Raw genomic sequence first — 24,205 nt, 5'->3', positions numbered from 1 at the left:
AGTCAACTGTTTCGCGGTCGGACCGGACCACCGATCAGTCAGTGTATTTTAAAACTATGCTGATTTGTTAAATTTAGTTTGTATGTACGTGGAGACTGAAGTAAAAGAGAGAGAGAGAAAGATAATGAAAGAGGGGAAATTGAAATGAAACAGGAAGGTGAATTAGGAAAGGTGAACCATGTGTGAAATGAGTTGGGAATGATGCTAGATTAATTAGTATTCATATTAACAAGCATATGTGTGATTTGTCTCTTAAAAAATAACACTATTATTAAAGGTTATTATAATAAAATAGGAAGATTCTGGTCGTCATCTGATGCACACGAATAAAATATAAATAAAATGAATTTAATAAAAAATAATAATAATAATATTTTTAATGTTTAAAATTTTTAATAAATCACGAATAATATATTAAAATAAAAAATAAAACGTTCTTATTTCACATTTTATTCACTTCGTTAAAACGTACAACTTATCTTCTCACATATTTCATCACATATTTTTTCCAAATAAACTTGTTATCTCGTGACCTTATACTTTCACTTTAGTTAATCAAATATTTGATTAATATTTTTTAATATTTAACATCGTGATCTCCCACTTTGGTCAATCAAATATTTGATTAATATTTTTTTAACCATTTTCAATTGATATCGACCAATTATACATCGGCAAATCACATCCCAATTACACTTGGTTAAAGTGTTGTGATTGTTTTGTTAAGTTGCAAGTTCGAAACATACCTATAGAATTTTTAATTTTATTTTTAACCGTTTTTAATTATGAACGAGTCAACCCACAAATTGACCAAAGTATTCATTTATTCTTACATATATATCTAAATTAACCACAACACTCGACCCGACGATATAAATATTTTACAAATTAAGTATTATATATATATATATATATATATATATATATATATTTGGATAGAAACTGTGAAATCGGTTGTATTAAGTTATCTTTATTTAAATTATCCTTTGATAGATTATTTGTCTCGTAAAACTCGTACAAATTATTGTCGATCCATACGTCTAATTCACACCTCAATTATTATTACGATAAGGGTCTAATGAAAAATTGGTAGAAACTTCTGTTAAATTTTGAAAATCTCGAAGATTTTATGTTATATTTTATTATTGATAAATATTTATTATTTAATTTTTATTAATTGTTTCATAAATTGTCAATATAATTGTGTTTAATGACACTTTATATACTCGTATTTTTATAATATTTTTATTTCCATGTTTAAATTATCCTCATTTATATCCTATTATATAAATTAAAAAAATATATAAATATATTTAAAATTACTATTGAATTTTTTTTTTATTGGAGATCCATTGTCTCTTGAAGACTTTTTTAGCTTACCCATCAAATCCATTTTGTAGAGATAACAATAATGACTTTTGAGAAATTCCAATCCAAATTTTTGAATGGGCCTCAAGCTTTATATAATACGATATGAAAAAGGCCCTAAATATCAAAGTCAGCCCATATTATGAACCCTAGTTCCGTTCCTTCACTATATAACCAGGCAGCCATGGAAGTCTACAATATGTAGCATAGGTTATCACTTTCTTCATTTTGATATTCGTTCAATCTTTCGTAGATGTTCTATCTATCTTAGTAGTCAGCAGTGATTGTGTGTATCGTCGTTGTGCTTAATCTAAATGCACTCTGATCGAAAGATTTCCCTGCAATAGAAAATCGTTCAATCGATGGGGAAGATGGGCAGTTGTTCTTCATTGTCGGTTGAATGATCAACAATCATCTTCCCCACAAATTCATTCATCTGTATTTTCTTTATTTGATTTTGTCTCTCAGAATTCAGCAGGGATTGTGTGTATCGTCGTTGTGCCACTTAATGCACTCTGAATCGAAAGATTTCCCTGCAATAGATAATGGGGAAGATGGGCAGTTGTTCTTCATTCTCGTTGAAAGATCAACAATCATCTTCCCCACATTACATATATATTTTCTAATTATCTAATCAAACTGCAATCTTTATTTGATATTGTCTCTCACTAGTCAGCAGTCAGCAGGGATTGTGTGTATCGTCTTTGTGCCATAACTTATGCACTTTGATCGAAAGATTTCCCTGCAACATATAATCATTCATTTGATGGGGAAGATGGGCAGTTGTTCTTCAATTTCGTTGAATGATCAACAATCATCTTCCCCACATTACATATATTTTCTAATAATCTAATCAAACTACAATCTTTATTTCATCTTGTCTCTCTCTCAGCAGTCAGCAGGGATTGTGTGTATCGTCCTTGTGCTATAAATTATGCACTTTGATCGAAAGATTTCCCTGCAACATATAATCATTCATTTGATGGGGAAGATGGGCAGTTGTTCTTCATTCTCGTTGAATGATCAACAATCATCTTCCCCATATTACATATACTTTTTCAAATAATCTGTAATATCTTTATTTGATCATTTGTCTCAGCAGTGATTGTGTGTATCGTCTTTGTGTCATAACATATACACTTTGATCGAAAGATTTCCCTGCAACATAAAATCATTCATTTGACGGGGAAGATGGGCAGTTGTTCTTCAATCCTGTTGAATGATCAACAATCATCTTCCCCACATCACATTCTTCACCTTGATTAAAGAATTTAAAGTATCTTACTCACTGATGATAGAAAAAGCTTTCCTTCCAAATTATATTTTGGAACCTTCGCTTACTGATGCAGAAGATGTTCATCATCTGTTTACAATGCTTAAAAATCATTGATATTGAACTTGGTTTCTTCTACGTTATATGAGAGTTTGTCAATCAAACTAATTTAAATATCATTTTTTGGACTATTAGATTTTTTTAAACTTACTCATTAATTATACAACAAGATAAGTTTTCAAAACAATAATTTTAGTATTTAAATATATAAAATTATTGATTAGATGGTTGAAATGATAATAAAAGGATAGCAAGTTTTTTTTGATAAAATCTTAGATTGTAGTTTCATTAGAGTGACATTGCTTCATTACACTAAACAATGGAATTTTGTATATATGATGCAAAGGGCATCTTGTTTGATAAGAAGACTTATAGATCACTCTTTATTGAGAATTATTGTTCTAATACTCAAGAATTCTGATTATTTATCTATTTAACGAAAATTTATTAAATAAAAATGGCAAAGACATTATTATGAAAAATATAGATTTTCCGGGATTAAATTGAAATTGGATAAAATGTAATAAGAATAGGCTTTCTTATTTCTTAGTCGGAAAGATATGATTCATGAAAGTGAGATTATGTAAAAACAGAATTTGAATATGTTATAGTGAAACATGAAATGATGTATGGTAGTATGTGAACAGTATAAACATAAACAAGAGAGAGAGCGAACAATCTGTTCATATATTCTCAATTAAGAAGTAATAAAATAAGACTTCAATTCCTATATCCACTAGATAGATATCAAATTCATTCAATACTTTGTCATTCCCCTATCAAAGTATTATCTCAGATTTGACTCATTTTGTGATTCCCCTGTCAAAAATTGTTTGAAATTCATGATTGCTGTCCTAAACTATAAGCTCTGATTCATGATTAAAAACAATAAGCAAATAATCATGTTTCAGTGGTTTGTTTGATGTTGAAGAAGCTAAATAATATAAATTGACAAGTCTTTAACTATCTCAACTCAATGAAGCTTAATAACAACAATGTCAAAACCATATCTCATTCATTTAAAAACCAATAATAACATACTAGTCAATCTACTTTGTCATGTTGATAATTAAAAAAAAAAACGAGAGATTTTTCGATAATCAGTAAACTACTAATCATTCAAAGATTATTGAACGCTAGAAAACGATCATTGAACGACTTCCTCTTCTTCACATTTCCACAAGAACCCTCCGCCCTCTGTCTCGGTGCACTATGAGACCTCAACTTAGCCGAAAAAGATTCTGTGCTAGTCATGTATTTCGGGACATTTGAGTATGACGACCTCAAGAAACTCCCACTGCAAACGCTCTTGGAAGAGGGTGTTGAAGGTCCGTCATAATCTCCGCAGGATCGAGCCATACGCGACTTGGGCTGTGGCGTTGAGAACCTGCATGCAGCCTCGCCATTAATAAACCTCCATCCAGTGCAACGAAGGGGAGATGATAAAGATGTTGGGTAATAGCAACATGGGTCATCTCTGTTTTCAGATATTGATGGAGTTTGAATCCATCTAGTAGACCTGCACGTATCGATCTCGACTATCTTGGGACTCTCATCTTCCTACAACAAAACGAATTTATCAACAAAACGCATATGGGTCATCTTAGTATAGTAGTAATCTTGATCCATACCAATAATCTCCTTTGCTTATCAACGAGACACCGAGCCTGAGCTTGAATTAAAGCCTGCATACTTTGAAAGGTTTCAGCAACTCGTTTTCTAACAAAGTAGCCCCTTACAACTGCCTGAAGTTTCACCAGTCCTTTCAAAGCCCTGAGTGCACGACGTGCCTGAAACAGAAAACCCACCATTATTTGTTAAACTAACACTAAATTAAACCGAGCTAATAATGATGTTTCGATCATGAAAAGTTGAAAACCCATTCACCAGATGGCCTCTGTAAAAAGTCTGAATCTTGACAGCTGCCCACCAGACTGATCCTCTACTTTGGGTTGTTAATTTCACCACCTCAACCGCAGCTCGTGCCGCGACCATGGCTGCATTTGCTGCTGCTTTGGTTGCGGCAGCCACAGCTATCGCATGATGTTCTTCCTTCTCGGCGAGATAAGACTTCATCATCCAGCTGTTGTCGGTTGCTTGGTGAATTCCTGATTCCCTTGTCGATTTTCTGAATCTCCAACTTATCTTCTCACGAAAGGGAACTGAATTTGAGTTTTCCTTTTCTTTCTTCATCCCCAGAAGACCGCGCAACCATCTCATAGCTTTCCCCATTCTCACCTCCTCCAAGAAGAAGAAGAAGCAAAGTCTGATGATTTCATATTTCTCCTTAAGAAACGTTTAATAGTAATTAATTTTGAAAACGGTCAAATGGGATGCTTAAATTTCTCTCATTCCCGCCATTAAAGCACTTGTCAATTATGAGTGAGCAATCTTGTCTCTCTCTTTTTGCAGAAAAATAGGGACAGTTACATGGGAGAAGATCTTGTTTAAGCGAAATCTTACTGGACAATTCCCATTTGATTTTACAGGATTTTTTCTACGAGGAAATCCTTTAGAAAGATGGGAGCTTTCCTGTGGAGAATCTCTGTACAAGAAAGATCTAAATTAAGAGGCTGAATATGTTTGATTCAAAGAGCCGTTATTTTCAGTTTACTAAAATCTTGCTTCATTATCTGTTTGTTTGTATTTTCTAGTGGTTACAAAACTCTTTAATTTTATTTTGTTTTTTCAAATTTGCTCTGTGATTCTCCACTTTCCTATCAAAATATTTATTTTTTAAAATTAATTAGCATTAATATTTTATTAACTAATTTCCATATGAAATAACCCAATTAACAATTAATTGAGGCTTTTATCAAATGTTTTCCGAACTATCACAAATTTAATTATTTGAGTACTTTTTTAAAAATAAAACCAAATATTTGTGTTATTATTATAACATATCATTTTTAATTTTTTAAATTAATTTATCTCATTTATAAATAAAATGATATTTACAATAAATTTGGATGTACTCTTTGATAAAATTAAATATTTTTTTCAACATCTACCTATTTTAATTTGTAAATAACTAAAATAATGTGTAATAAGATGAAAAAAATGAAAATTTAAAAAAGGTATAGGTTAAGTATTTATTTTTCAAAATTTTTTGAAACATAACTGTGTGTACGAATACCAAATTGAGGCATAATTGTGTTTTAAACTAAGTATATTTTTTTGAGATTGCCTAATACAATTTTAATATTTTAAATAATGTGTGATAATAGTTGAAAAAAAATCAAAAAATATTTTATTTTTTTTAACTAATAAGAAAAGAACAGTAATAAGTTGCGCGTTTTATCGAAACAAAGGATTAAAATTGTGTTAATTCGAGCCTCAAATACCATAATTCAAAATTTAAATACATAAAAACAATTCAAATTAATTGAGCCATAAAAGAATTATAAGAACAATGTTGTACTACATCAATATCAATATTAGAACCAAATTAAACAGATGAATAATATAAACTTAATGTGAGTTAATTTGAATGGGGAACTTTCTTCAAAACAAACCCTAAACTCCCTTGAGCAAAAGAAACATAACTAATATCCATTCAAATGCAATCATGCATCACTTGGTGTTGTCTTTCCCTTCTTACTAGTGCCAACTGCAAATGAATGAAAGATAAAAATTAACATTCTTAAATTGAACATATCTGTTTGTTTTTACTTAAACTGTACTTACTAGGACACAAGAACAATTTGTGGATCTGAGATGTCTTAATGACTCGCAGTCTTCTCACACTGCAAACAAACATGCTAACAAAACAGAGACAACAAACAAACAACAAGCTTATAAGTATTTTCATGGCTTCCTCCTTCTAATGAAAATAGAAAGAGACTTCTTACTTCCATGGCACATCTCCAACAAGAACTCTTTCTCCTTCATTATCCTCATAAACAAGCGTGTATTCCCCACTTCCATCCAACAAACCCGTAATCGATTTCTCCTCACCATGATCAGAACAATCTCTTTGAGCTGCCTCCAAACAGTTTTAACAGTAAAATGAAAATCTAATCTTTACTACAAGTGAAAGTGATTATTATTACCAGCAATAAGGCCTCTGAACAATTCATCAACAACACTAGACAGCTTCTCGTAGCTATCATAAGCTTTAAGATCAACTTTCCTTCCTATTGCAACTCCTTCCATATTAATCTTTACAAACAAACCATTTTTAGTAATCTTCTCAACCTTGTCACATGGATCTGTTTTCATCAGATTCTTCCTAGATGATCTTATTGGAGGCCATCCCACAACTGGAGCACCACCAATTCTATCATTTATTTCATGTGAAAACAAGACATAATTTATTAGTTGTCGAGATGAGAGAAAAGGGTGTAAGATAAAACAGAGAGAAGAGTTGAACCTTTTCTGATCAGAACTGCTAGGGCAGGGCACAGCTGCAGGAGATGGTGAAAATGCTTTCTGTTGAGAGCTACAGGGCTGTGATGATTCATTTTCCATAACAGGGATGCTTTTTGGAATTGATTGAAGCTGGAGAAATGAGGGGGTTGTCTGCTGCCGCCATGGACATGGAGTTTGGAAGCTTTGGTTTTGGCTATCATCATTGACCCGTTCAGTCTCAGGCTCTTTTATATCTGAAAATACCCTTTTCGCTTGGAAGCTATGGTTTTGGCTATTACCATTGACCCGTTCAATCCCTGATTCTTTTATATCTGAAAATACCCTTTTGGCCCCTGAAGAAGAAGTATTATAAGTATTGCTGTTCTTGAAGAATCCATCATCATGTTTGATTCTCCAATCTCGTTTAACTGGAGGACCAAGCCTTAGCTCAAGATTTTTCTCTTCATCATCATCATCTTCTTCTTGTTCAACAATCCATTCTTTCTCTTTAGGTATTAGATTCAGTAACTGGGAACACGCATAATCATCATTGCTTGCAAAACCCACCATTCTTTTTTTTGTTGTTAACCAGAAATAGAAGAAACCCACAAAAAAAATACTAAAGCTTCTCCCATGTTTATTAAATATGGAGAAAGGATATGTGAAGAAGAGAGAAGGATGAATAGAATAGTAAAGAGAGAGCTGAAAGAATAAAGAGAGATTCCCTTTTTATGATCACAAAAGAAAGAGAGGTCCCCAAAAATGGAACATGAACACAGAAAGAAAAGAAGGATAGCGTAATGCACGCAACGCCGTCCCTTTAATTTGGTCTCTTCAGCAAGCAATCAAACAACCAACCAAACCAAAGTCTATCTCTCTTTAGCTTTACCTTATAGGCTTATAGCTGCTGCTGCTGCTGCTGTTGTTGTTTGCTGACCTCTTCTTGTTCTTCTTCCATCTCTATTATTATTATTAATATTTATTATGATATCTTTATCTTTATGCAAAAGGCGCCTACCAAACCTAGCTTTACGGGGCCTCTGCTTAATTCATGATTTAAGTAAGTAAGTAGTGTTTTTATAAAACTAATTTTACCTATTTCATTCAAATACTTCTTCTAGATAGCTGATCTGTAATGGGGATGTAAAAACATACAAGTGAAAGAGAAAAAGATTTATTATTATTATTATTAGCAGCAGCCAGCAGTCGCGTGTTCCCAATAAAAACATGCTGCATATGATACGGTCATATCCCCCATGTTTTTGTTTTTGTCTGCTTGCTTGCATGATTCTAGAAACCAATATCAGCCGTTGAATTCTGTGTGTTTTTAACTCATCGTTTACCGGGTGTTCTCATCCAACGGTGATCTCATCATTCGTGCCCAAAATATACTATTAATTTATGGGTTAATTCGATATTACATGTACATGCATTACCTATATTCCACTCATCAGTGACACATATACACAAAAATAAAGTATAATTTTTCATTTATTAATTTTTTTTCTCTTTGTATATGTGTCACTTTTTTAATGGATACACGATAGTTGCGAAATCACCTGGCTTAGATTTAATAATCCAAATCTGAATCGAAATATTAATTTGAATAGGATATTTCAAATGGCATTAAGTTTGGATTAGATTTAGATATCACTTATCAAATATAAAAAAAAAAAAAAAATTTCAAAAAAATTTACTTATTTCATTCCAATATATTATTATTTTTTAATTTTACTTAACAATTTTGTAATCATTTTTTTTTAAATTTACTATTTCTTTTAATTTAACACATTTAGGCAATTTTATTTCATATATTTAATTTTTTAGGTAACTATAATTTATATATATATATATATTAACTCTTTTTACATTTTCCAACCAATGAAAACCAATGAAGGTGATGCCATGTCATTCCCTCACCAAATTCCCTCTCTCTATCCCTCCTCATATATTAAACATCAATTAACAAAATAAATTAAAAATAATCTAAATTAAACAATTGAATAAAAAAAATAATGAATTAATTTGTTCAAACTAATTCAATCCATTCCAATTCAATTCAACTTTACCTATATTAATAAAGATTGAACTAATATAGTTTGAAATTAATAAGGATTAGGTAAAATGAATTGGATTGAACTATTTGTTCACCATATGAATAATATATTTTATTTTTTCTTATAATTTTAAAAAATGTACATAATGATAAAATATCTCTCATGTTAATTCTACTAAAAAAATCTTGTTAATTGTTATACCGATCCTATGATTAAGAAGACAACCTCTCAGTTTTGTAGGGCCTATTAATTAGACCGGCTTAAAACATGTTAAATAGGCACAACACAATCTTTGATCCTCCGACCACCGCAACATCTTCTTTAATGCTTAAAGCCGGCGGCATCATCATTCTGGCTCTGCTCATTACTTTTTTATTCTCAAAGATTTCTTTTAATTTTTTAAAATAAACTTATGTTAGGAGGGAATGACATGTTACCATCTCACTAGTTAAAAAAATGATAAAGGACGAGGAGAGAGAAGAAATAGAATATTTGTTATTTTTTTAACGAATTAGATTATATCATGTCATTCCTTTCAAATTCTCTCTTCCAAATTTTCTCTCCAAATTATTTTTCAAATAAATATGAGCTTACTAATATTTACTGTGCAGTGGCGGATGGAATTTTTATTTTTTAAATGAATTCTTATGGAACAAAATTAAGATGATGTGGGTTAAATTGTATATATATCATCCCTCAAAATAATTAATAAAATCCTTATCCAAAATAAATAATAATAAAATGCATATAAAAATTCCAACAACAACCCATTGAAAATGGTAAAAGAAAGGTTCCCCGCATTCCAAGTCTGTCTGTCGGCGTGATGAATTGTGTTTTAGTTCAAAATAAAGTTAGGCCATTGCCCATAAACAATTAAACATTAATGGATGATTGATTAATTTATCTTGGAATTTAAATAAGTGTTTAATTAATGTTTGGCTTGTAAATTTAATAATAAACCGCGCGTGATTAATGTTAGGATGTCTAAAATTTGACTTAATTGAAATGATTTATAAAAAAAAGAAAGAAAAGAAAAACATATTTATAGTTATTCACTCATTTGAGTCCACTTCAATAACCATCATATTTCACTGAGAAGAAAAAGAATGCAAAGTTTTTTGCTACACTCTATTTCTCTAATGTTTTAATTAATCATATAATTCATTAATAGTAATATATTTATATGGTAAATATTCAAATAATAAAATTTAAATAATTATTGATCAAACTCAAACTCAACAAAATTATAATTAACTTTTTAGAGTTTTTTTTTTAAGTGTAAACTCTGTGAGCTTAAAAAACTTGTAGAAATAGTATTTTCTAAAATGAAAATAAATTTGTAAAATTATATATCTACATACTTTTCTCTTTTAAAAGTTTAATTATTTGTGAGAGTAATCTCTTTATCCATTGATGGATTTTGTATTGGTTAATTTAGCTATCTCATTACCATTTTCATCATGTGGATACTTTCTTTTAATCTGTCACTTTAAAAACAATTGATACAATCCGCGTTAGGGATTGCTGATTCGCGGACATACAATCCTTTTATTGCAGCGGGCTACGCGGACGCGTTTGAGGTGTTGGATGAAAATCTAGTGCCCGTCAGATGAGCGCGATTGCGACAGTAACTTTATCTCTGAATTTTGGCTAAACCCGATTACTGATTTTATTTTTGTTTTAAAACTTTAAGGGTTGTTTGAAATTGATTTTTCTTTCATCCTTTTAGATTTAATTTTGATTTTATTAAATACACAAAATATTGAAATAAATATGACAATTATTTTACTATTTTTTTTCTTCATATTTTAGGGTTTAATAAATAATTTTTGGGATGAAATGGGTACCTCATTTCATCCTAAATTATTTATTATAATCACTTGTTTTTTTTCCTAAAATTATTTTAAGATACATGAGTACAACATTTATCCCAAATATTTTTTTTTTTGTTTTTGGCCATTTTCCTTAATTAATTAAGTTTTAATTATTACAATAATTAATCTAATTAATTTTTTAAATACACAAAAATATTAAAATAAATATGGCAATTATTGAACTATTTTTTCTTCATATTTTAGGGTTTAATGAATAATTTTTGGGATGAAATGGGTACCTCATTTCATCCTAAATTATTTATTATAATCACTTGCTTTTTTTTCTAAAATTATTTTAAGATACATGAGTACAATATTTATCCCAAATAATTTTTGTTTTTGTTTTTGGCCATTTTCCTTAATTAATTAAGTTTTAATTATCACAATAATTAATCTAATTAACTTTTTAATTAGGTTTTGGCCAAGGGGTTAATTATTTTGATTTTATTTATTCAAAAATAAATTAAAATAATTATTTTAATATTATAAATTGGGTGTGTAGATTTTTTAGTACTTATAAGATTTTAAATAAAAAATAAAATATGTAATCGAGTGTAGCCAAAATTCGGAAGAATGACTACAACTGAAACCACAGTCATCAGATGAGCGTTGGATTGTCATCCAATGCCTGAGCTGTCTGCATCGCCCGCTGTAATGGGAGAAACGTGCGCCCGCGCCGCACCGGATTAGCTAACACCCTGCTAGTTGAAATGCAATAGAGCGCTAACGGAATGCTCCGGGATTGTCAAATACGCCCGAAACGACGTTGTTTCGCCTGCGGCCGTCGTCTTCGTCGCGATCGCCTGAAGTATAAGAACGACATCCATATTTGATTTTTCAAAGATGGAACTCCGTCAATAATTCACAATTTCGATTGATTCAAGAGGTGAAATGATCAACATACCACAATAATCAAAGATGTCATTACTGGCTTTTGATTAATTAGAGTCCACTGATTCCATCAAACGATTTTAGAAGACTATAAATAACCTCCCTTAACAATTCAGAATTTAAGAGATCCGATCTTAAGCATCAAATCAGGATTTTTCAAAATCTTTGCTTAAGGCCTCATAGTTTGGATTTAGGAATCTAGAAAATTTCCTCAAGGTCTGAGAAGTGTTCTCTAACACTTGGTAAGCTTCCAATTATCATTTAATTCATATTTCCAGTTTGAAATTGAAATTTTTATATTTCAGTTTTCATAAGCTTGTATACTGCCTATTTGCTTGATTTTTTTTATTGGAAATGGATTTAAGGATCATTTACAAGTTTTTTTGTGAAAGCTATGATCGATCAATCGATCTCAAATGAAAAAACTCAAATTTAAATTTGGAAAAATTAGAAAATGGGGTTTCTGTTCTTTGGCTAATCACCAAGAACAACAACTTAAAAAACTTCCAAAAATTTCAATGATGTTGAACAACTATTTGGATCATATTCAATCAAAATCAAAATGTTCAAAATGTTCAAAATATATAAAAAAAAATTGAGTTCTTAAATTGGTTCAAATGAACAACCAATGTTCATGTTTTGGTATCAATCAATCATATGAAAAAGTTATTAGAAAATTTTTTATACTTCATTACAGGTTTAAAATCAAAAACCCGATTTTTGTCCCTAAACTATTTTGAACAAATTGATCATCACCCAAGTCAAATGATACCTTGGAATGATGTTTCTAATGTTCCTGGGGTCTTTGTGAATCTATCCAAATCATTGGATCAAAGGATCCAAGCCTCTATCGAAATTGAAAAACCTGTAATTTTGATGTTTTTGAGGAGCGATAGGTCCGACCATGGCCGAGAGATTCGACTGATAATTTTGATGTTCTTGATCTAGGAACGAGAGGCCCGACCGAGAAATCGAACTTAGGACCGATGAGTCTGGCACTCGATCGAGAACTCCCAAACTCAAGACCGATGATCTCCACTAGGACCGATGTGTCCGACCGAGAAGTCAAGCCTATGACCAAGGAGTCTCGCACCCGACCAAGCACTCCCGAACCTAGGACTAATGAATTCCACCTAAGATCGAGGCGTCCGACTAAGAATTCTAGCACCCGACTAAGAATTCTAGCCAATGACTAAGATGCCCTAACACCCCGACCGAGGATCCTAAACCCAGACCGAAGGGTTCTCGGCTAGGACCGAGGACTTTTTAGCCCCAAAAGATAAAACAAACCCATGACCTAGGACACCGGTCCGAAGGATTGTTTGGTTCCGATTTTCAAATTTTAAAATTATTTTTGTAATTTTGGAATTCCAAACCATTTTCTAAAAATCCTGAAAAATAAGTAAATGATTTCAAAATATTCTTGGGATATTTCCACAAAAGATATTTTTATAAAGTCTTGCTTGAGATTTATATTTGAACTCTAATATCTTTAAATACTAATGTTCTTCAGGTACTTTTCTCTCCAATCATCATCAACAACATATACGAACATTTAAATTATTGTTGTTACCATTCCTTAAATACGCAAAAACATATGCATGTCTAGGACCAGAATAATAATCGGTTAAAATAAAACGTTATACTACTGATTTTCAAAAGCCAAATTTATAAGTAGAGACCGTTTTTAAAACGGGTATGGAGGATGAAGTGCGAAAACTCTTTCTCAAGTATCACCAAATTACGAGCGGAAAGAAACTCTAGCTAAAAATGCGTTTGTACACGTAAGCCTTTTTATTGATTTAAAAAAAATTAATTGGCGACTCTGTTTCAAATAAATAATCTTTTAAATTAATTATTTTTAATTAATTTAACATACATTTTCAAAAATTAAATTTTAATTTGATAATGACAAATTTAAATATTATTTATAATTGAACTCCAAATTAATTATTTTTAATTAATTTAACACACATTTTCAAAAATTAAATTTTAATTTTATAATGACAAATCTAAATATTATTTATAATTGAACTCCAAATTAATTATTTTTATAATTAATTTTAAAAAATTTCAAAAATTATTTAAAAATTTTAAACTAATGTTTTATTTTAAAATTATACTGACACGCAAACTAAATTACTTTAAAAAGTAAAATAGTCATTTAAGTATGACATTTGTTTCATATTTGAACAAAAATAACTAAATTTTATAATGTAATTCGGAAAATTCAATATCGTTTTTCGTGTCAAGAATTATTTTTTTAAATAAAACATTATTTAAATATTTTTAAATGATTCTCGACAGATTTTGAAATTACTTAAAAATAATTAATTTTGAGGTCAATTATAAATAATACGAGTATGTGCAATAATCAAATTACAATTTGATTTTTTAAAAATCCATTATTTAAATTAATTTTAAAAAGATTATTTATTTTAAACAGAGTCGACAATTGATTTTTTTTAAATCAATAAAAATGACATACGTATACAAATGTATTGACCAAAGTTTCTTTTAATTAGTAGTTTGGTGATACTCGGGAAAGGACTTTCCCGCTTCATCCTCCGTACACATTTAAAAAACGGTATCTACTTATAAATTTGGCTTTTGTAAATTGATTATATTACGTTTTTAGTTTTACAAATTATTCTTTTGGTTCTAAACATGCATAAGGTTTGTGCGTTATTTAAAGAATTGTAAAAACAATTATTTAAATGTTGGTACATGTTGATGATGATAACTTAGAGAGGAAAATACCTAAAGAATATCAATCATTTAAAGGCATTAGAGTTTAAACATAAATCCCCAAACAAGCCTTTATCAAAATACCTTTTCGTGAAAATATTCCAAAAATATTTTGAAATTATTTTCTAATTTTACGGGATTTTTAGAAAATGATTTGAGGGTCCAAAATTATAAAAATAATTTGGATTTTGAAAATGGGAACCAAACAGGCCTTACGAATGAAGTCCTATGCCTTGAGTTTGTTTTCATCAATCGGGGTCCAGGACCCTCGGTTGGACCCATCGGCCCGAGCTAAAAAGCCTCGGTCGAGGTGTTAAGGACTCTCGGTCCTTGGCTGAAATTATCAGTCGGAGTGTAAAACCACCGGTCTTGGGTGGAAGTCATCGGTCCTAGGTTCGACAGTTCCCGGTTCCGTGTCTGATGTTTTAGTCGGATGTAAAAATCCTCAGTCAGACCTCTTGGTCATAGTTGAAGAACATCGGTAGGACCTCTCGGTCTTGGCTAACAAGCCTCGGTCGGACCTCTCGATCCTAAGCTAGGTTTCTCGGCATGTCTTCTCGGTCTAGGACCGAAGATCCTCGATCGGATCTCTTGGTCCTCGGTCAGATCTCTTGGTCCTCGGTCGGACCTACCGGTCCTTAAGTACATCAAAATTGTATGTTTTGCAATTTTGACGGAGGCTTGGATTCTTCGATTCAAGGGTCTTAAAATAATTTGTAACAAAAAATTGGATTTTTGGTTTTAAAGTTGTTTTGAGGTGAAATGAATTAACCAATAACTTCCATATATTTGATTGATACCAAAACAAGAACACTGGTTTTGGACAAATTTAAGAACTCAAAAATTTCAATTATTTTGAAATTTTGATTTTGATCAAACATGATCGTGATGGATCAAACATGATCATGATGGATCAAACATGATCCAAACAGTTGTCCAACATCATTATAATCATGTTGGGAATGTTTTTGGACTATGATCCTCAAGGATTAGCCCAAGAATATCAAACTTTTTTTTTTTATTTTTCAAATTCAAATTTGGGTTTATCTTTTTAAGATCGATTGATCGGTTCCTATTTTCAAAGAAAACTCATAAATGATCATAAGATCGATTTCCATTAATCAAATTCAAGAACCGGGCAACATACAAGCTTATGAAAACTGAAATATAAAAATTTCAATTTTAAATTGTAAATATGAATTAAAGAATGATTGGAAGCTTATCAAAAATTGGAGAACACTCATTAGACCTTAAGAAAAATTTTGGGATGCCTGAAACCAAGATTTAGAGCCTTAAACAAAAATTTCTAATAATCTAAAGCTTTGAGCTTCAATGAAGAATTTTTAATTTCTTTTGATTCAAGGCTTTAGATGATATATTTTTCCTTCGAAAGTGTTGAGGAGGCTATTTATAGCATCCCTGAGTCGGTGGAGGCTTCAAGTGGATCGAATTAGCCAAAAACATTAATGAAATTTTGGCTATTCTTGGCCAACTTGACGAATTAAGGATGAATCATCCATATTGATGTAAGAGAAACGATCACCGAAGTAGGGTGATCATTTCAGCTTTTGAATCAATCGATTTGGTTGAATATCGATTGTATTCCAATTTTGGAGAATCGAAGGATGAGACATCATTCTTATCTTCCCAGTGCTGTGATGAAGACGACGGTGGCGGTTGAAACGATGTCGTTTCGGGCGTGTTTTGACCTTCGCGGGGTGTTCAGTTAGTGGTCCGTCAAAACATGTTCGTACCGTTGCGTTTTGATGGACAGAGCTAACATTCGTGTTAGTTAATCGAGTGCGGCATGGGCGTGCGTTCCCTTCGTTGCAGTGGGCTACGCGGTCAGCCTAAGAGCGTTGGATGACAATCTAGTACTCATCCAATGACTCTGGTCCTTGCTGCAGCCGAATTTCACAATTTCGGCTACAAAGGATTATAAATATACATTTTTTTATTAAATCTTTAAAGTTTTGTTTGAAATTGATTTTCTTTCACATTTTGACTTGAATTTTAATCTTTTTAAATACACAAAATGTTGAAATAAATATGATAAATATTTTGTCAATTTTTTTTTAATTTAAGGTTAAATAAATAATTTTGGGGGATGAAATAAGTATCTCATTTCATCTTAAATTATTTATTTTAATCTCTTGATATTTTTTAAAATTATTTTAAGATAAAATGAGTAAAATATTTATCCCAAATAATTTTATTTTTTATTTTGGTTATTTTTTTTAATTAATTAGGCTTTAATTATCACGATAATTAATTTAATTAATTGTTTAATTGAGTTCTTAATCATAATTAATTAATTTGATTTTTATTTACTTAAAAATAAATCAAAATAATTATTTTAATTTATTTTGATTTTATAAATTAAACATGTATTTAGTCTTTACCAATAGTATTTAATATATATAGTTTATTCATTTTACATTTGAGTGTGTAACACCTGATATATTAATTGATTGTAAAAACAAATGACCGGAACAAAATATATGAAGAAACAAAATAAAGAGATTGATAATTTAACTCCTACAACTTAAAAATAATTATTAAAAAATACTGTATTTTGGTCAAGCAAGTCAACAATTAAGGTATTTAAGAGCAATTAATGTAGAAAATTAAAATTATTGAGGAAAAAACACCAAACCTTGTCCAACTAAAAATAAATACAAAAATTAATCAAACACAACAATTCAAGCTAAATCAAAATTATAGATATATATATCTTAACCAATTAAGTTTATGATCTATGTATATTAAATAATTAATCAATCAAGTAGATGACAATTAGAGAAAAAACATTTTTATAACGAGTTTTTATTTCAAAAAACTCCAAAATAAATTGTTTTCAAATTAGGTTACCATCCAAATTATTTTTGATACACTATCTAATTGTAGAGAAATCGTCGAACTTTTAATGATTATAATCGTCTCAGGCGTATTATTCACAATATTATTATTATTACACTTAATGATATCCGTTCCGGGAAGTCGGTAGAGTCGATCGGGGGAGTTAATCGTTATTCTTGATGATCTATGCGTTTGATAATCTATTAAATAACGTTATTTTTTTTTCTTTCATGTAATGTTTTTGTTGTTGTGCCCAATCATATCTTATAATTTTTAATATACATTGATCATTTAAAAGGAATGAAATTGACAAATGAAATCGCAATAATATAGAAAATTTTGTTATAGAATTAATAAATCGAAGAAATAATAAATAAAGACATAGAAGAAATAAAAATAAAAATAAAAACTTGTGGAAAAACACACAACTACTAATTAAGAATCATAGACAGAACCGATATGAGAATGAATAGAATTCTTAGGTTTCCAAAATGTGAGATGGGTTAGAAAAAGGGGATCAAGGAATTGATATTTTCGGCTGAGGAAATTAGAAAAGTAGAACAAGTACTGTTCAGGTTCTACTCTTCGCTGGTCTACTGTTGAAAGGTATCTCTATCTCTCTCATTCTAATTTTAATCATGTCTCCCTTTATCAGTTCTAAGCAAACTGAATCATTTCTTTCATCTCAACTGATTTGCGAAGTCTACACTTGTTTCTAACTAGTTGATAAACTAGTTTTTGATCGACTTATGAGTATCCAGAATCTCGACAATTAGGGTTTTCTGTCTAGGTGATCGGAAGTGTAATCATTGCTAGCTTTTTATTGACCCTGCAGCTTGAATTCTCAAGATTTGATCTTCTATGGATAGATAGGATTTCCACAATTTCAAAATTAAGGCTTCGTTTCTGTTTGGGTTTTAATCTTTATGTGGAAATCCACATTTTCTCCAAAAGAGAAAGGGGTAGACCCTGTAGAGACAGCTTGATCAGTGATCTTTTAGTGATATTTGACAGTAATCCTACAAATATCCTGCGCATGTGGGTTTCTGTTGAATCTAAGAACAAATGAATTTTCTTATGGGATGTGATTTGTGTTTCCATCTTCCTTACATATAATTTGCTTAAAAAAATTGTTTCATGTTCTAGAAATGGGTTTTGAATTCTCATTGCCTTTGATGCCATATTCAGGACCTTATAAAAAAGAAGAAGAAGAAGAAGATAAAGGGGAACCAGATAAATTGTAGATATTCTCTGTTGGTTAGGCTATACCATGGCTTCGGGTTTTCCTGTTGATTCTTCATACTATTCAATGCATGATGCTGGTTCCCAGACTACCCAGGATAATATGTCGAATGAAGGTGGTGGTGGTTGGTATTACTCCAGAAAGGAAATTGAAGAAAATTCTCCATCCAGAAAAGACGGTATTGATTTGAAAAAAGAGACTTATCTGCGCAAGTCATACTGTACGTTCTTACAAGATCTGGGCATGAGGCTCAAAGTGTAAGTGCTTCTACCTTATCCATAAACCATTTTCATTTTGTAGTTATAACTAGTTGGAATGCATTCAATTCTGAGAGGTGTATTTGCAAATGACATGCTTATCATCTAAAACCTTTGTACCAAGGCTTATTAGTTGTGTCCAAGATGCAATGAAATGGATAGAGTGAAGTTTTAATAGAATCTGAGATACTATTTGCAACTGCTCACATAATATAGGTTGAATGAGGCATGGTAGAAAAGCATATTATATGACCATGTGAATAGTTCCGTTTTAATTTGACTATTTTCATGTTTGCCCTCCTCATCATTTACTACTTTCTTAACACCAATTAAACGCAATCTTCCTTTCATACTTGATCTCGTTCAGATTCTTCTTAATGTTTTGTTATTTCAAATGTCAATGGGAATCTTGTTTGATGAAAAAAGTGGGTTATTTGGATTATTTGGGTGAAATGACCAAAAGTTTCTGTAGTATTTAATGTTCTGAATGTTGTGAAGGATAAATTAGTGGTATTTTAGTTGATGATTTGATAGAAGAATTGATTTGGTGATGGGATGTTGAATCCAAATAATAACCCACATCTAACAACTCCCTACTTTGATATATTAAATTTGGTTCAATCTCCAAAGTGATACTTTATGTTGTGTTCTGTTCTATAAGTTTTATCAATTATTGAGTTAGTTTGAAAAGTTCTGCTGGTCTATATAAAATAGTTCTGAAAAAGTGGGTTGTTGTTCTAAAATGCAGACCTCAGGTCACAATTGCTACAGCCATACTTTTCTGTCATCGGTTCTTCCTGCGTCAGTCCCATGCAAAGAATGATAGGAGAGTAAGTAAAAGTGCTTATTTGTGTCTACTTCTAATTAAACGATACATAAATTCTGCCAAGAACTGGATTTGACACTGATCGGTCCCTAACTTCCATTTTGCAGACCATTGCTACAGTTTGTATGTTCCTGGCAGGCAAGGTTGAAGAATCTCCCCGTCCTCTGAAAGATGTTATACTCGTTTCTTACGAGATTATACACAAAAGGGATCCCAATGCAGTTCAAAGGATTAAGCAGAAGGTAAATGCTCGTTCATCCCAATATTGTACTTGTTGATATTATGTATTTCAATAATCGGTTTTGAGCAGAGAGGAATGAATGGGTTTAACATGGACAGACGTAAATGATTTGTGTAGGAGGTTTATGAGCAGCAAAAAGAACTAATTTTGCAGGGAGAAAGATCTGTGTTGGCAACTCTTGCTTTTGATTTTAATGTGAATCATCCATATAAGCCCTTGGTTGAAGCAATTAAGAAATTCAAGGTTGCTCAAAATGCCCTTGCTCAAGTTGCTTGGAATTTCGTCAATGATGGGTAATGACTTATGACGAAGATATTATACCATATGTTTGGTTCATTTTGTCTTCTTTTTTTTTCACTTTGATCGATTGGATAAATGAATGCAATCCAGGCTTCGAACATCGCTTTGCTTACAACTTAAGCCCCATCACATTGCAGCAGGAGCAATTTTCCTTGCTGCCAAGTTCCTCAAAGTAAAGCTTCCATCAGATGGTGATAAGGTTTGGTGGCAGGAATTTGATGTCACCCCACGTCAGTTGGAGGGTCGGTTGAGAAATTTTGAATTTTTTTCAGCCATTAATTGCCTATTTGGAAGATCTGGGTCTGGATATGGATCCGAATCTAGATGAAAATCCTTCAATAAATCTATTTAGATTCTTGAGATAGCGTTTGGAAATAGAACTTAGTAATATGGTTTCTCATCTACATCTAGATCCAGATCATAAATTTATATCCAAATCATAAATTTGTTTTTAACTGGTATAACGAATCATACACATATGTTTGTTTGTTTCTCCTTGCAGAGGTTAGCAATCAAATGTTAGAACTATATGAACAGAACACAATGCTTCCCACCCAAGCTAGTGAAGCTGAAGATCATCGGGCAAAACCTCCCTCGAGCACAGAAGATCATCCTCTGCTTACACATAGTACTGGCACCCCATCGAAATCTGGATCCATAAAACCATCTACATCTCTGACGACACCCAGCCATTTGGTTGGCGAGGATGGTGAGGTCGAGACCAGCCAAAATCGAGAGAACGACCAGAAAGTGTATGTGGACGATGAGGTTGCAAACGAATATGAGCAGCAACCTCACAGAGCTGTTGAAGAAGATGACGAAGGAAGAAATGTAATTGGTAGAAGTGAAGTGGTTGGTGGGTCTCCTCATGATCAAGATGCAATGAAAAGGATTGACAAAAAAAAGGTAAAGGCTGCACTTGAGAAACAGAGGAGGTCTCGTGGGGATGGGGGGCGAAAAACTGACTTGATGGGAGATGATGATCTAATAGAGTGGGAGCTTAAAGATGATATTGAATTAGCTGGTGGAGAGAAGAGTAAGCAGCAGGAGGAGGAAGAGAGAAGACAAAGTTCGTTAAGATCAGATGATTGGTCGAATGAAGATGATCGTCGTAATATTGAAAATGTGGAGGAAGGAGAATTCGGCGATGAGTCGGAGAAGTCGTGGAACCCTAAATCCAATGGGGAAAGCTCGCTGGATCGTAGATATCCAGAGGAGGAGGAGGAGGAGGTTTGGAATGGGAATAAGCAGCAGCAGCAGAATCATCGTCATAATAATAACAATATCGGGCAACAACAGCAGCAGGATGAGAAAAAGAGAAAGAACAAATCCAGTTCTAACTCAGAAAGGAGTGAAAAGAAGAGGCGCCACATGGAATACAACAACAATTACCATACCTAAGAGACAGTAAAATTATAAGTTAAGATCATCTGAGTTTGTTTGCTGTTGTAAACATTTGATTTGATTTGATTTGTTGATACACAAGCAAGAACAACAAACATTATTATTATTATTATTATTATTATCATTTATCAGAAGACAACAAACATTAATTATTTTTTAAAGCTATGGTGGTGGTGGGTCTTGAGCAGACATGTTGAATGATTTGGATATAGATTATGATCATATAATAGAGGCTGAGTTGCTGAGTGAGATTAGTGGTGAATTAGGTTAACAATTATTTGTTTGTTTGTAATTGTCTTGTCTTGGATGATAAAATTTGGTTATTTATAACTTTATTTTCTCTTTTTATTGTTTTTATGTACATAGAATAAGTAATTTGGTAACTATCTTATAGACTCAAAGTATTTTGAATGAGTGGTAGTATGATTTGAACAATTGAATTTTACGATAATTTTTTACGTTATTTTTTATTTATTGTTTTATTTTTTCCTTATAACGTTTAATGCATTTTATGATATTTAAATAAAATTGAAGTTCACGGGCTCTGTTTAGGGCTAATTTGGATGGTACTGCCCTCTCATCAACTAACATGCCTTAATTTTTGGGATCCACTCTTGAGCTTGTTTGATGTAGTAGGGTTATGTTATTGGTTAATTGGATAATATGATCAAAATATATTTTATTTTTTAATATTATACAAAATAAAATAAATGTATATTTAATATTTTAATGAATAATTCAATGTTTGTATTTCTCAATCAAAATCAAACAAGGTGTGGTATTATTAATAAGGTGTAATTAATGATTACAATAAGAGCAGTAACAATGTTATAATAATATGATTGGAAAATTGACTTGTTTTTGACTTCAATTATTATTATTATTATTATTAATTAATTATATCGAACAGCACAATTTATGAATGAATAACAAATGACGGTGGATTTAATATTTTGTTAACAGTTGGTCAGGGCCCCACGTGTGGGTCGAGTATACTAAAAGTGGCATTCCACGTGTCATTACTGGAGGAATTCTGAGATCACATGGCGATTCTTTAAAGTGAAGGGTCAAGTGTATTATATAGCTTATGAAAGCTCCTTCAATTGTCTGTTACTGTTTTATATAAGAGCTTGTTTGATAATATGTTTTTTTTTGGATTTTTATGTGTATTTTTTGAAAATTTATTCTTAAAGAAAAATGAGTTATTTTAAACAAATTTAAGTTTAATTATTAAAATAACTTTTATATTTAAAAATAAAGATAAATTTAATAAGTGTGACAATCAAAAATAGAAAAATATGTATAGAATTAATATTTTAATTAATAAATTAAATAATTATAAAATATATATTATAAAAAAAAAAAGTCAAAATAATTGATTCAACTACATCTTGAGTAAGTTTCATCTATCTTATATTCAATATATTCGTGTTTCACTTTTGTTTATGTCAAATACATTTTTATATAATAATAATAAAAAATAAAATATATTTTAATATTTTAGTTAATAAATTAAATTATATGATTAATAAGATAATAAATAAATTTGAGCCACAACACTTTGATATAAGTTATAAATAACATGTAACCTTAAAAAAATCATATCACTCTCAATTTCCTTTGAGTTTCATTCAATTCATTATTTAAAATCTTAAAATACATTTTTTTTTAATTTTTTTTTAATTTTTTTTTAATTTTTTTTTAATTTTTTTTAATTTTTTTTTTATATTAATACCATTTAACTATTTTTACTAAAAAAACATAGTCACCTCAAAATCATCACCAAGGCCTTGATTATGATTGAATTTTTTAAGACCCAACCAAACAAGACCTTGACCTTCCACGTTGGATTCTCGCCCAGTACAAACAGTGGACCCAGCCCAACTGTCCTCTCCTTTATCCCCTCTCTCCCTGTCTTCCCAAAGCTAATAAAATAAAATAAAATAATATGAGTTTTAACCTAACTTATTAATAACTAACTAATTGCATATAAATAATACACTAATTTGTACTCTAATTAATTTGTGTACAACTAAAAATAAATAAATTAATAACTCTCAATTCTTGTTTAACATTTAAAAAAGACGAGTTAAGATTTTAAATCTATTCAAATTAAATTTTTTTCATAAAATTTACCTTGTCTAAAAGATAATAATATCAAGCAAACAAACAAAATAATAATAAAGAAAAAACAATCGTTAAGGTATTCACCATCGTTAATATCATTTTAATACAAAAATATTTTAAACTATACATAAATCCCTTGAACACTAATCAACTCACATTAAAAATAAAAAAAAATAATTGAAGAGCATAAATAAAAGGGTAGTTTAGTAATTTGAGTTCACTAAAATAATCTGTACAACGGCCTTCTTCCACCTTTCTCTCTATCTGTCTGTCTGTCGCTTTCAATTTTACTGTCGTATAAGCACCGGCACAGCAATTTACCGGCAG

At 30.8% G+C, this 24,205-nt stretch overlaps 2 protein-coding genes and 5 non-coding genes across 8 annotated transcripts; 6 read left to right on the top strand and 1 right to left on the bottom strand.

Moving 5' to 3' along the window:
- Positions 1-1,642: 1,642 nt before the first annotated feature.
- LOC124923212 lies at positions 1,643-1,796 on the top strand. The gene has a single exon (XR_007098217.1). It is a non-coding gene; the product is annotated as a small nucleolar RNA snoR135 (small nucleolar RNA).
- Positions 1,797-1,839: 43 nt separating this feature from the next.
- On the top strand, positions 1,840-1,978 carry LOC124923210. The gene has a single exon (XR_007098215.1). It is a non-coding gene; the product is annotated as a small nucleolar RNA snoR135 (small nucleolar RNA).
- A 69-nt stretch (positions 1,979-2,047) lies between these two features.
- On the top strand, positions 2,048-2,199 carry LOC124923208. The gene has a single exon (XR_007098213.1). It is a non-coding gene; the product is annotated as a small nucleolar RNA snoR135 (small nucleolar RNA).
- Positions 2,200-2,263: 64 nt separating this feature from the next.
- LOC124923209 lies at positions 2,264-2,415 on the top strand. Its single transcript, XR_007098214.1, has one exon. It is a non-coding gene; the product is annotated as a small nucleolar RNA snoR135 (small nucleolar RNA).
- A 48-nt stretch (positions 2,416-2,463) lies between these two features.
- On the top strand, positions 2,464-2,615 carry LOC124923211. The gene has a single exon (XR_007098216.1). It is a non-coding gene; the product is annotated as a small nucleolar RNA snoR135 (small nucleolar RNA).
- Positions 2,616-6,088: 3,473 nt separating this feature from the next.
- Positions 6,089-7,987, bottom strand: LOC124920531 (auxin-responsive protein IAA18-like). The gene is made up of 5 exons (XM_047461032.1): positions 7,074-7,987; positions 6,754-6,980; positions 6,553-6,682; positions 6,389-6,462; positions 6,089-6,311 (listed from the first exon to the last, which is right to left on the bottom strand). Exons 1-5 carry the CDS (start codon positions 7,619-7,621, stop codon positions 6,268-6,270), a joined length of 1,023 nt encoding a protein of 340 aa, XP_047316988.1. The 5' UTR covers positions 7,622-7,987; the 3' UTR covers positions 6,089-6,267.
- A 9,946-nt stretch (positions 7,988-17,933) lies between these two features.
- LOC124920529 (cyclin-T1-3-like) lies at positions 17,934-21,896 on the top strand. Of its 2 annotated transcripts, none has more exons than XM_047461030.1 (7): positions 17,934-18,086; positions 18,669-18,980; positions 19,729-19,810; positions 19,914-20,048; positions 20,201-20,340; positions 20,438-20,589; positions 20,850-21,896. In XM_047461030.1, the coding sequence occupies exons 2-7, from the start codon at positions 18,751-18,753 to the stop codon at positions 21,746-21,748; spliced, it is 1,638 nt and encodes a 545-aa protein (XP_047316986.1). In that variant the 5' UTR covers positions 17,934-18,086; positions 18,669-18,750; the 3' UTR covers positions 21,749-21,896. The 2 variants fall into 2 exon arrangements, with proteins under 2 accessions (XP_047316986.1, XP_047316985.1); XM_047461029.1 differs by having other exon boundaries at positions 17,936-18,086; positions 20,165-20,340.
- The last annotated feature ends 2,309 nt before the right edge of the window (positions 21,897-24,205 follow it).

This window comes from Impatiens glandulifera, chromosome 1, assembly GCF_907164915.1.
Source record: "Impatiens glandulifera chromosome 1, dImpGla2.1, whole genome shotgun sequence".
Lineage (NCBI taxonomy): Eukaryota > Viridiplantae > Streptophyta > Magnoliopsida > Ericales > Balsaminaceae > Impatiens > Impatiens glandulifera.
Note: the sequence above shows the minus strand (reverse complement) of the source record. Positions and strands in the feature narration are given on the sequence as shown.